Source organism: Podarcis cretensis (assembly GCF_951804945.1).
Source record: "Podarcis cretensis genome assembly, chromosome: 7".
NCBI classification, from domain to species: domain Eukaryota; kingdom Metazoa; phylum Chordata; class Lepidosauria; order Squamata; family Lacertidae; genus Podarcis; species Podarcis cretensis.
In genome coordinates, this window is record NC_137176.1 from 68,074,891 (window position 1) to 68,088,520 (window position 13,630).

General features: G+C 42.0%; 1 protein-coding gene across 4 annotated transcripts in view; it reads left to right on the plus strand.

The window, feature by feature from the left end:
• Positions 1-13,630, plus strand: part of DPY19L4 (dpy-19 like 4) — a 72,231-nt gene that overhangs the window by 15,885 nt on the left and 42,716 nt on the right. For 2 of the 4 annotated variants that reach the window (XM_079984718.1, XM_079984717.1), the window contains exon 1: positions 657-795. The exons of the other annotated variants lie outside the window; for them this stretch is intronic. In XM_079984718.1, coding sequence (XP_079840844.1) covers positions 672-795 — 124 coding nt within the window. In that variant the 5' untranslated portion in view covers positions 657-671. Of the gene's footprint in view, positions 1-656; positions 796-13,630 lie in introns of those variants that run through there. 4 annotated transcript variants of the gene reach the window in all.

Genomic DNA, 13,630 nt, shown 5'->3' on the forward strand with positions numbered 1-13,630 from the left:
TGCTCACATCCTCACGTTGCACTCAAGAGTATTACACTGCGGTCAGAACCTCACAGGAAAACTCAGCACAGCACAGAACGGAGTTAGTAAAGGGCAGAGACAACACTTTCAGTCTTACATATCTGATGTTAGGCACCTAGATCATAGAGACATAAATAAAACAGGAGAGGGGGAAATAAGGCCTTTAAATATGGCTCAAGGTACCTAAAAGGCAGCTAGTGTTAACTTACAGGTATTATTTATGGTCTGGTATGTGCTTGAATAAGTGTCAGCAGTTGCTCAAGCAAGTAGTTCAACAGCATGTTTAAAATGAGCATATTACAAGTAGACCATGTTTTTAAAAAGCATCTTTTCCCCCCAAGTCTGCTTTCCCACCCTAAAGGTATGCAGCTGAACTGCCTGCCATTGGCAATTGTTAAGTTACAGCTGGGGAAAAGTTGCAGAACTTGTCCTGATTTATGAAAAGCAGTTGGCTTTGTAAAAGTCAGGATTCCTTATGGGAGCAAACAACAGCGGCACTTTTTACAGATTGAGAAGTTACTCCCATGTTCTGGGTGCCACTCCTGTGATAACACAGCTGCTGGTTCTCCCAAACATCCTCCCATTGTTAGAGATTTTATCATATTTGTAAGGAATGCATTTTTTAAAAACCCTCAGTATCTCTTTTCAAAATGGTAATAATATCAGAAGACTGTAGATATCCATCATACCAAAACTCTTGCAGTTATGAAGTCTTGCTGCAGGTGTGCAAATGGGACAGAAAAAGGGAAGAAAAAACTATCTCTCAACAAACAGGTAGGTCAGCTATTTCAGGTCCTTTGTGGGGGCATAGAGGGTCTTTGTTAGCCTTTTAAGTCTGGTACTCGGAGCAATTGGTTCTGCTTCCTTGTTTGATGTCACAGCTTTAATACTACAGAGCACCACATAGCTTGCTTCTATGAAGCAATGGGGAAAACATTGGTCCTGCATTCCAAGGCCCATAGAAACTCCCTAATTAAATGGTCAAAACTTGGATAAACATATCAGGGGTGAAGCTTCAGCAAGAGGTTCTGTTTTACTGTGAAGAAGAAAAAGGATGCCTCTGAGCATGTGCAGTATGCCTTTCTCTTACCATGGACTACCTACCACTATGTATCTTTCATGGGTGGTGGGGGGGACTTCTAGGTTAAATGATATGGCTTGTGGCCAAACTTGGTTTCTGCTTCCTTAAAAATTATATCATCTCCCTTGCCCTCCAATCCTGTTCAGAAATCAGATATTATATATTAATTGTCCTAGATATTCCCATGCTGGGCCAGATTTGGAGTACAATTTATAACATCTCAAATCCTCACATTTTATAACTTCCTGTCCATTCACCGATACCCTGATTGAGTGATTTAACACAGCTAAAGGAACTGGAATGTCTTGTGTTCAGTATCAAATGTAAGGGCAGCTTGATCTATAAATGAGGAGGGAGAAAGAAATATTTATTTGAGAAATCAGTTTCTCCTAGTTTTGTGTAAGTGCCCCACTCTGTTTTGTTATTAAGTGACTGGTGTTTTTTCTTAATGAATGAAAATAAACTGAAAAAGCAATGACCTCTAACCAATGCAGTGCAGCACAGATGGCTCTATTTGGAACACAATGTGTTGGAAAAACAGTACAGACAACTATTACGCCACCAGCAGAAACAATGAGTCAGCTCTGCCAAGGTTGTTATGTTGGATGATAAACACAACTGACTATAGATCCAGATGTAAACAGAATTAAGTCAGAAGGCTTGTTATATCACAGACAAGGAAATGTAACATGTTGGCTCTGAGTATTACTCAGGATTGCAAACACTTTGTAAACATCTGATTATGTGGCCCCAGGTTTACTCCTATCTTCTATTTATGCAGAGTACTGAATTAATTAACATGAAAGGAGACCCAAGCTTAGCCATATTCTGTGACCCACATCACTGACCCATAAACCATGCTCTTTCCTATAGGTAGATTTCATAGATATACATAGATACAGATGAGTGCTTTGCCAACATAATATCATGTGAAATTTCTCCATTGCATGGAAGAAACAGATATTTAACTTGTAATGCTGAGTGGCCCACAATTATTGTTATCTGCACAGCTCTAAGGGCAGCTACGATCCACTAAGGCGGCAATCCTAATCTCACTTTCCTTGAAGTAAGCCCTAGTGAATTCAGTAGGACTTACTCTGAGTAGTCATGGTTAGGACTGCAGCCTAAGTTTTTGACCACACAAAATGGACAGAGGCCAGTAAAATTATGTGACATCATTGCCTAATACAATAATTTTGTATTTTCTTATTCTTCCATGGCCAAACTCCTCCTAGTTTTTTTTTAGGTGTTATATGGAACTGATGAAGGAGATAATGGATTAACCCAGAAAATCTGAAAAACCAGACAGTTTAGGGTGGAGAGAGATGGAAATACAGATAAAGGTAACTTGGTAAAGGCTATGAAATGAATGAGAAAGATCATGACACTGATTTTGCATGTGTGTGAATTTGGCCTCATCTGTGCACAGAATCCTAAGCAGCTTCCAAGCAACTGAATGCTGCTGGGTCAAGGATTCATGAAATTAATGAGCACTTACCTATTATTTTTGCTGGAACTGATCTGACCTATAGGGGGAAACAAGGCTTTTCCAGCAATTTAAAGTGGAATGTAGATCAAAAGGGGACATATCTACTGCATTTGCTGCACTTGCAGTGTTGTATAGGCAAGCTTTTTTTTTTAACATCTATACACTGAACTACTTGATCACTTTGAAAGAGGCATTGTTTTCTCAAACTTCTAGCCAATATTAGAGATTATTACTGTATTGGCAGATGGCAACAGCCTAAAACGCCATGCTTGATAGTGGGACCACAAATTCAGGTTTCGTCAAGATTAATATTATTATTTATTACAATTTGTATGTTATTCTTCATCCATAGATCTCAGGGCGTTCCACAGCATATGACGATCAGTCATTATGGGGAATCCAGAACAATTTATTAGACAAAAATAAACTTTCACTGAAACTTTAAGGACTAACCTTGCTTTTTCTTTGCTTGGTATTGACATGTTTTCATACCTTTCAAAGTACAGCATTTCAGTAGGCTTTGCAATATTTATTTACAGCCTTTTCCTTGAATTTGTAGCAGACGTCTAGCCAAAAAGTAAAAATAAGTTTTTCATAATAAATTCCAGCCGTGCAAACTCCATAGCATGTGAAACTCATTATGAGATCCCCCACTCCACCTCCTCATGTGTTTTCAGTGCCATCTCACAATTCTGTTTAAAATGTAGGAAACAAAATAGAAACCATATTTCCGCCTTTTAGCCTCTCCTGTGATATTTATGTGCATTTTTGAGTGACTCTAATTCAGTTTCGAATGCACAGAAACCCAGGTTTTAAACCGACTGAGGTTGATGAAAAGGAAACTGTTAGGCATGGCAGTTAAGTGGATGCTCCATATACAGAGAAACAAGATACCGCTAGGTCAGAGGTAGGCAACCTAAGGCCAAGGGGCCGGATGCAGCCCAATCGCCTTCTCAATCCAGCCTGCAGACGGTCCGGGAATCAGCGAGTTTTTACATGAGTAGAATGTGTCCTTTTATTTTAAATGCATCTTTGGGTTATTTGTGGGGCACAGGAGTTCGTTCTCCCCCCCGCAAAAAAAATATATAGTCCGGTACCCCACAAAGTCTGAGGGACAGTGGACCGGCCCACAGCTGAAAAAGGTTGCTGACCCCTGCTCTAGGTGTAAGTTGCTAGAAACAAATAGGAACAACATCACCTCAGCCCCCTGCATATGAGCACCAAAAGTTATGCAGCTGACCACTGTTGGAAACAGTGGAGTAGGGACTGGGCTTTTGTTTGATCCAGCAAAGGAATATCTCCACATTTAATTGCATATTTATATTTACATGTCAGCCTTTACATGCTTTATATTGATGAATGAACCAATGTGCTCAGCCTAATGAATGGTTAGTTATCCATTCAGCACAATTACATATTTGTATGCTTCCCAAATTACACAACTGAAAGAGTGTTCTCTCCTACGTAAGCTAATGTTGGGTGGAGTGACTTTTACAGTGGGAGAAACCTCTTATGTGAAGGGAAGTCAAGCTGCAGCAGTAGTGATGTCAAACATTCAAGAGTACTAATCAAAGCAGTTTTGAAGACACGAGACATATCTTGGCCTGCCCTTCAAAACAGGTTGAGGGAGGAATTCCCTTACATATGAACATATGGAACAAAACCTCAAAGTCTTCTGATATTAGGGCAAGACTGTTTCTGAAGGGGGCAGTTTGGAGGAGAGGGGCAGTGGAAAGAAAGGGGACTCCCTTGCTACCTTATTCACTGTTTTTCTCCACATGGTTCCAGGTGTATGTGTGTTACTCTGATGTCAGGACCATGGAGAGTCAGACAGGCAGACCCACACACGGTTCATTGGAAGGGCCAAAGAAGAGTATTGTTATGAATTTGGGTGGGGGTAGGCTGTATGCCGAGATCCTTCTAACCTCTGAATCCAGAAAGTGTTAAAATATAAGCCTGGATAGGTTCCTGTTGAGGTGATCACTTGAGTGATGGGCCATTAAGGAGAAGGGGCTCTGTGTGAGACAGCACATGGGTGGGGGGTGCAAGATGGCAAATGGGTGGGACCACTTCCTCAACTTGCGGATAGTTAGAAAGAAAAAGTCAGGGTGGAGGGCAGAGAGTTTGGGGCAGTGATGCAAACTAGAAGAAAAAGCTACAAGCTGGAGAGAGGGAGAGAGAACAATGCTTGGTTTCTGTTTTAATCCAAGACTGCGACTATGGGAGATGAAAGCCCTCCATTGTAGGCTTAGGTTGTATAAATGTGTAAATAAGCCATATATATATATATATATATATATATATATATATATATATATATATAGATGCCACAATCTCTGTTGTGTCTCGTTCCAAAGGAAACATGAGCCCTGGGTAAGTGCCTGGAATATTGCACTGCTCGGAAATTGGGGTGGTCTGCAACAGTATGTAGTTCAGGTCAACCTGAAGTCAAGGTCTGGAACCCAAGATCAGAGAACCCACAGACAGATTTGCAGTTGGGGAGCGTGTTCTTGCACTCAGCTTCCACTTGTGAGCTTCCCCTGGGCATCTGGCTGACCACTGTGAGAACAGATGCTAGATAGGCCTTTCGCCTGAACTTTTTACGTTCTTGAATTCAAGTCAAGTTCCAAAAAGGGCAAGGTAAGGTGTAGGAATCTCAAGAGCAACTGTTGCATTTGACAAATTCCACAGAATGAGGAACCAGGCCTGAGGCAACAGTTGTTGCTCAAAAATGGATAAAGGAGGTCAAAAAGGGGCACATATTTGCATAAAAACTGCCTTTGCTAATTTACATGAATAGATGCAAAAATGTAGCAACTGTTTTGTCAGGGTGGGGAAAACCTGTACAGTACTATAAAAACCTGTACAGTGGTACCTTGGTTTAAGAACATCTTAGTTTGTGAACAACTTGGATTAAGAACGCTGCAAACCCGGAAGTAGGTGTTTTGGTTTGTGAACTTTGTTTTGAATACGAACATGTTTCGCTTCCTGTTGAGTGTGTTCCATTTGTAAATTGAGTCCCCCGCTTCTATGGGAAAGCACGCTTTGGTTTAAGAACGCTTTGGTTTAAGAACAGACTTTCAGAACGGATTAGGTTCGTAAACCAAGGTAACACTGCAATGCACTTTCTGTAATAAGAGGGGCTTGTCCTGATGTCCTTGGCCAAAAATATCTCCTTCCCTTATTTGTGTGAACTACCAAGATATGCCAGCTGGATGCTGAGTTCCATTCCAGAGATGGTTACACTTTCGTGTTTATATATAAAGTTCATAGAATGATTAACAGCACAGTCCTATAAATGTCTAAGAAATAAGTGCAACTGAGTTGAATGGGTCTTATTCCCAGGTAAGTGGGTGCAAGACTGCAGCCTTAGGGCCCAGCGGGATAAAAAGGTGCTCTTTAAATGGTTCTCTTTAACTGGTATTGTTTGTGGTAGGGAGAAGACACAGTCTTGAATGAAAGCTGGTTCACACTTCATCCTGCTTCCAGAGATCACAAGAGTTTTCTCAAGACATTTCTAAATATATCCTAGCGCTAATTAGAGTTATGGCTGAACTGTAGAATTGCAATATTTTAAACATACCAAGTAGGTTTCTAGATCTTTTAGATTTTAAGCCTTGGGTTCATCCCTCACCCAATCTCTCTTTCTTTCAAATTTCCCATCCCCCCAGGTTTATTTAATGTTGGTTCAAAATTTATAGGTCTTTTTTAAAAAGGGATGTCCTGTAATTATGATACTGACTTCTTCATTCCCAGACTTAAACCAAATACTTCTAGCAAATGAAAGACTGCAATATGTCTGCCACTTTCAGAAGTATATGTGGCACCATTGAATTCCATGGTGTGATGTACCGGTGTGTGTGTGTGTTGGGGTGAATTTGTTATCAACTGGTCTGTTTTGAATTGGAAAACATGTCAGGCTACAGGTGCTTAAATTGGGTTGTCATGTACTCTACTTTACCAAAGACAGTCCTCTCTTTGAAGGCACCCTTTCTTTCAAAGAGTGCCCATTCAAAGTTCATCTTAAGAATAAAAATTAATAAGGACCAGGTGCCTGGCAGGTGCCCACCAACTGAGTTAGCACAGGTCACCTGCTCTGGCTTCCCCACTTTGGTGAGATGTATTTCTATTCAAATTATAGTATTTACTTCTAAATTTGCACATTTGCTCACATGATTAGCCACTAGGCTATACCAGGACCAGTTTCCTTAGCTACTGAGCAAAATTGGTCACAATAACACCCACCCAGCTCAAGCCATATCCTGCAATAATAAACTTGTTTGTTTATTTACCAGATTTTTATCCCATCTTTTCATCAAAAAGCTCAAATTGGCAGACATAGTTTCCTCTTCCCAGGTTTATTCTCACAACAACCCTATGAGGCAGGTTAGGCTGGGTAGCTCAAGGTCACCAAGATAATTTTGTGGCTGAGTGAGGATTTGAACTCTGGTCCCCCAGGCTGTAGACCAATACTAACCACTACACCACACTGACTTTCTGAAATGCAAAATATGAAGGCTGGGGCACTGGAATATGCCGTTCATTATAACAAAGACTGTCATATGCTGATCTGGTAATTGCCCAGTGTTGGAAGCATGATGCAGAAGTACGGTGCACAACTGCTGATGGTTGCACTAGCGAAAGGTTGCCCTTATGCTCCAAAAGTTCAACCCTGACATTTACATTTAATAAAAATCGGAAGAATACAGTAAACTGCCCCTGGGACTTGGACTTAATCCCAACATTACTAATGAGAAGGATGGGACACCTTTGCAGCTCATTAACGCAGAATCACAGTTTCATTCCTGGAATCAAGTCCAAACTGCAGCATAGTTGGCCATAAAACTATATGACACAGAAGCTCCTGAGGGTTTTGTGCTCCATGAACTCAGGATGCACAGTTCAGAAGCCACTTGTTCAGGCCTGCTCTGTTATTTGTTTAACAAGCCAGAGAATGTGACTATTTCAGATCTTTTAACATTAATTCTACCCTTGGCTGGTCCTGTGAAAACTGTTTTATGACTGCGCAGTGCAGCCTAAGCTAGATGTGAGGTGGGAGATCTGTGATGCCCAAAGCATTTTTCTCTATTAATTGAAGATCAAGGAAGCAGCACTCTTGAGAGAAAGTACTTAACCCTTTCCTCCTGAACCCCTCACTCTCCCCTCTCCCTTGAAGCTAATGTTAGATTCACAGAGATTGGGGGGGGGGAGACAAACAGAAGCAGAGATCTGGTATGGTGTAGTGGTTAAAGTGTCGGGCTAGGACCTGGGAGACCAGGGTTCAAATCTCCACTCAGCTCACTGGGTGACCTTGCGCCAGTCACTGCTTCTCAGAATGACCTGCTTTACAAAGTTGCTGTGAGTATTAAATGAGAAGGGGGAGAACCTTGAGCTTATTGGAGGGAAGGTAGGATATGAATGCCAATAATAAATAAGTACGGTAGATAGATAAATAAATAAATAGTAGCAGCACACTGCTAAAAGGAAGGTGGGCTTCATTTTAGTAGTGCATTGCTGCCTGCAAGGTTCTTTGAAGTCCTGACTTTGGGATTTCAAAGTGTGATGTTATTTGTGATGTCACTTGATTGACAGGTGGGAGGTCCCACCCACATGTCAAATTTGGCCTGCAGAGCCAAAATGGTTCCTCACCTCACCAAAGGCAGGGCTAATGTGTGGTGTGAGCAACGGCTAAGTTTAGATCAGCATAGCTGCCTGCATTTTTGGCCTTGAGGAGTTTGGGGCCCAAACCAGTAGTCTGGAGTCTGGACTGAATGACAAACCAGGAGGCAGGATCAAGAACCAAGCCGGAAACTGGGCCCTAAGGATACAGGAACACAAAGGCTTACCTGGAACAAGGGTGGTCTGTGATAGTCCCTCCTGTCTAGGTAAATCCAGCCTGGGTGGGCAGGATTAGTGCAGGGCCTAGGCAGACATTGCATCATACAGTCCAGTGGTTCACTGATCAGGGCTGCTGCACACAGACGCAGAGTTCTCAGTTCAAGCCCTGACGCCACTGTGCCACCATAGATTCTCAACAGTATGGGCACATAAGAACATAAGAATCACCTTGCTTGATCAGATCAAGGCCCTCTCTAGTCCATCATCCGGTTTCCACTAACAGTCAGCCAGATCCTCCTGACGGTGTCACACCAGGACCAGAGCTAGCCAAACTCTGAACTAGGGAGAGATGCAGTTTTAATTGCATCGACGAGAGAACCTCACCTACTGAGACAGGATTGGGCATTACAATAATTACACTGCTTTAATAAAACGGAGTGAAGTGTCAGCTTCACTGACACACTGAAAGGCGTTAATGGAATCCTATCATAACAAATAAGGGTCTTTATTGCATTATGCAATGGCACATCGCAAAATGGTAGCACTTCTTCATGGGGAGCATGACATTCTAAGTGAAAAGTGGGAACAGCGCCAGATGTAGATGTTTTTCATGTAGCTGGCATGAGGATGACAGATTTCCTTTTAAATTCACCTTGTTCTTCTTTCCAAAGGACTCATTTCAGTTAGCCACCCTCCCTCACGCCAGTGCTATTGTGAAAAGAGTGGCGTTCCGATTCTTAGAAACTTAGGCCCTAAACATCCTGGAATGGCTTGTTACCATGGTATCTTTGGTCTTGATAACTCTTACAAGGTCAGGCAAAACAAACAAACATACCGTAACAGTTATTTCTAATTTTTCTCTTCTGTGTTAGCTGGACGTGTACCAAACTGCCTGTGTGTTGTCGTTGGTTACAGAAGAAGTTCTGAAACATCCCCCTCCCCTACGACAACTTGAAATTTGCTGAGAGAATTGGTGGACCCATTAATGACTTTGCTATGTAGCATAGAATGTTGTAGCATACATTGTGATGCACTGTGCTATATGCTGTGTGACTTTTAATTGCATTTAATTGCTTCATATATGTATGTGTTTGTATATATACACACACACATTTTTGTATTCCATAAAGTACAAATGTTAATACAATAAAATACAAGCCAGTGCGGTTCAGCAGTTGGAGTGTTGGACCCTGGGAGGCCAGGGTTCAAATTACCACTCAGCAATGAAGCTCACTTGGTGACCTTGGGCCAGTCACTGCCTCTCGTCCTAACCAACCTCATAAGGTTGTTCTGAGGATAAAACTGGAAGTGAGGAACGCATGTACACCACCTTGAGTATCTTGGAGGAAAAGTTGGTATATAAATGAGGTTAATAAATAAATTAATTAATTCAATCTAAGGTATTAGGGAGTGGATACACATTATTGTTTCACCATAGGCTGTGAACCAGGACACATGGCGTTTTTTAAAATGTGACAACAGTCCTCCTGGATGGCTGCAGGGGTGTTGCTAGATATTTAAAAGACTTGGCACACAAGTCAGAGATTTGCCTCTGAGCAAATTAAGTTAGCAGGTAGCTGTGGTCTCAGTGGTGCTACCCAGTCACCCTGTAAGCACAGATTTTTCAAAAATTTAAGGGACAATTTTCAGACATTACCAGGTCTGGGCTTCCCATAGGCATTTGGTTAGCTACTATGAGAACAAGATGCTAGACCAGGGGTCAGCAAACTTTTTCAGCAGGGGGCTGGTCCACTGTCCCTCAGACCTTGTGGGGGGCTGGACTATATTTTGAGGGGGGGGGATGAACAAATTCCTATGCCCCACAAATAACCCAGAGATGCATTTTAAATAAAAGCACACATTCTACTCATGTAAAAACATGCGGATTCCCAGACCGTCCATGGGCCGGATTGAGAAGGCGATTGGGCTGCATCTGGCTCCTGGGCCTTAGTTTGCCTACTACTACTACTACTAATAATAATAATTTTTATTTATACCCCGCCCTCCCCAGCCAAGGCCGGGCTCAGGGCGGCTAACAAGCAATAATAAAAGCAAGTTGAATGAATACAACCATGTGCTAGACTACTATATTTACTCAAATCTAACACTCACTTTTTTGGCCAAATTACATTGCGAAAATTAAGGTGTGCATTAGATTAAATGGCACATTTACATTCGCCAGTGAATACTTTTTTTGGTTTCAAGGTTCTGAAAATTAAGGTGCACATTAGATTTGATGGCACATTATTCAAGTAAATATGGTAGATGTTACTATGCTTCTTTGTGGGTGGGGATTAAGAGAGTACTTCTGTTATACCTGTTTTATACAGAATGGGGTTGTTTGTTTCTTTTTAAAACCCCAGGCCCAAAGCTTTCTGCTACTGACTTAAACAGATTCTTATTTTTCAAAAAAGAAAAGAAACTGAAAAAGTGACCTTTATCAAAACAGATAAGTACTGCAAATGGAAGCAATATATTACAGTATCAAGAGTGCTGTCACCATTCAGGAATATGAGATAAATCAGAGCTCTTATATAACACAAAATGGAACAATAAACACTTCAACAGATTTATTGTGTGTAGATGCTCCAATAAAAGGATTGTTGAAAGTTGTAAAAGGGCTAAACATTAATGGGAAAGATATCTTAAATAATGTTATTGCACAAAGGGAAAGAATACTAACTATGAGAGAGGGCACTCATTATTTGCCATCCTTTTACAACACCAGGAGGATCATGGGGTTGATTTTCTAGGAAACACACAATATATGTTCAGTCATCACCAAAACTGCTTCATATGTCAGGTTTGGTGCTCATGGAATTGCTTTTTGCAAGGTACAGTGCTGATTAGTGGTGTGATGACCTGCTAGTGTACGACTGTCTTCTAGGCACATTAACCCAAGTCTGGGGTTCTATTTTGAACCCCAAACCATCTTGGAATGCAAACAAAGTGATGTTCAGCTTGAAAGAAGAAAAGCAATAAAAAATAAATCAGAAACAACAACAAAAAGGAATGCACAAGAAATTGGCTCCTCGAGGATGCACCTATGACACATTCTTCTCTGGGGCTGTTAACAAGCAGAACCTGCACTCTTGTTCAGAGTTCTGGCCAGCCATTTTTAAAGATATTCCTTTTAAGGTATCTGTTAAGATATTCCATTCAGCCATCCCAGCCCCCATTTTTCTTCCCCCTTTCCTTCCCCACCAGTCAGCAAACATTCCATGGCTGCTGAACATTCTCAGCCCCCCCTGGAACGTTTTGGGGGCTCTCCTCCTGAAGCTTCTTCCTAAAGATTTTGGTACTTCTGCAAACTGTAAGGTTCCCCTGAGCATAAAGGATGCTTCCCTCTCTTGTGTGGCTGGTGCCATTTTGGCTGCTTAAACTTGCAGAACAAGCTGAAGCAGGTGCCTAAGGGCACACTCTGCCCTGGCATGTCTCTTTCCCGGATAAAGGCATCACAGCCCTCTCCACCCATGGAGCCATTCATGGAAGTTCCTCCATAAGGGCTGAACTACAACTTACGTCAAGCACTTTTTTCATTCAATAAGAATAACTTTAAAAACGCCTCCAACCCTGGCCACTTCCTTTTTCAAGAAAAAGCAGGCATGTGTCTTCTACACAATCCAAACAGGGAGCAAAGCATGTGGATAGGAGGGGGTTAACTATTTACTACTCCCTGTACTGGTTTCACGACAACTTGGCTGCTGTTTGCCCCCCAAACCCCAGCCCGAAATCACCTGAATCACTTGAGGGCCATGGTTGCTTTTTCTTGCAAAGGTAAAGAGGCCAGTGGTAAGAAAACCTTTTTAAAAAGTGTTCAACACAAACATTTAGTTAGACCTTAGACATAGGCATTTACTCTTCTGAGATTCAAAGTATGCCCAAACTCTCCATCATGCCCATGCTTACATGGTTCTATGTGGGATTGTCCTTTGTTAAGAATGTAACAAAGAACTTGGCTTTATCAAAATTCCTTTGTGTTGTAGATGTACTTAAGAGGTGCCTTAGGTAAAGCTAAAGGGACCCCTGACCATTAGGTCCAGTCGTAGCCGACTCTGGGGTTGCAGCCCTCATCTCGCTTTATTGGCTGAGGGAGCCGGAGTACAGCTTCCGGGTCATGGGGCCAGCATGACTAAGCCGCTTCTGGAGAATCAGAGCAGTGCACGGAAACACCGTTTACCTTCCCGCCGGAGCGGTACCTATTTATCTACTTGCACTTTGATGTGCTTTAGAACTGCTAGGTTGGCAGGAGCAGGGACCGAGCAACGGGAGCTCACCCCATCATGGGAATTCAAACCGCCAACCTTCTGATCGGCAAGCCCTAGACTCTGTGGTTTAACCCACAGTGCCACCCGTGTCCCTAAGATGTGCCTTAGGTCATCTTAAATAGCTCTTGAATATAGGGCCACGACCACAGCTCAGTGGGAAAGCATCTACTTTGCATGCAAGAATCAGAGTGTCCCAAGTTTAATTCCCAGCATCTCCAGGTATGGCTGGGAGTGTCTTTGTCTGAGAACCTTGGAGAGCCACTGCCAGTCGGTAGACTATGCTGAGCTTGATTGGCTCAATAGTCTGACTCAGTGTAAAGCAGTTCCCTAGGTTCTTATGGTTCCTATCACTTGCAAATTTGCCTCAATGGCTTATGCAAATGGGTTTCTTTATTCCTGGGGAATATTTGCTGCTGTGCCTCTGGTGGCAAAATATCTTGAGCTGGCCCTGTGTTCCGAGGACAAACCTGGATGCAGGAATCAAGAATCTTACTCATTGTTGCATCACCCTTGGGAACATTACATGAACAACTTACGCCTATTTTGCTTTCTCAGATGGGTACTTTAATTGACAGTGGCTAACTGTTTCATAATTTTAGGCTTGTTCTACACTCATGGGGGTTTCCCACCCCATCTATACTTTCAAACTTACTTCCTTAATTTTCCTTTCAAATCCAGGAATGAGATGGCCCAGATTTTTTACCCAGTAAAAGCCTTCATAAGGAATTTCCAATAGCATTTGGATGTTGGACATTAGTACCTCCTGAAAATCATCTGTTTTGTAAATGTACTGCCTGTAAATCTAGCACTGCCTTTCAAAGATTAGCAATTCCGCAGAAAAAAGTGAGTAATTTTATTACCTCAGTCATTTGGTTTTCAATACACTACAAAGACTCTGGAGAACAAAGGTCAAGGAGCAATCAGTGCTTTATT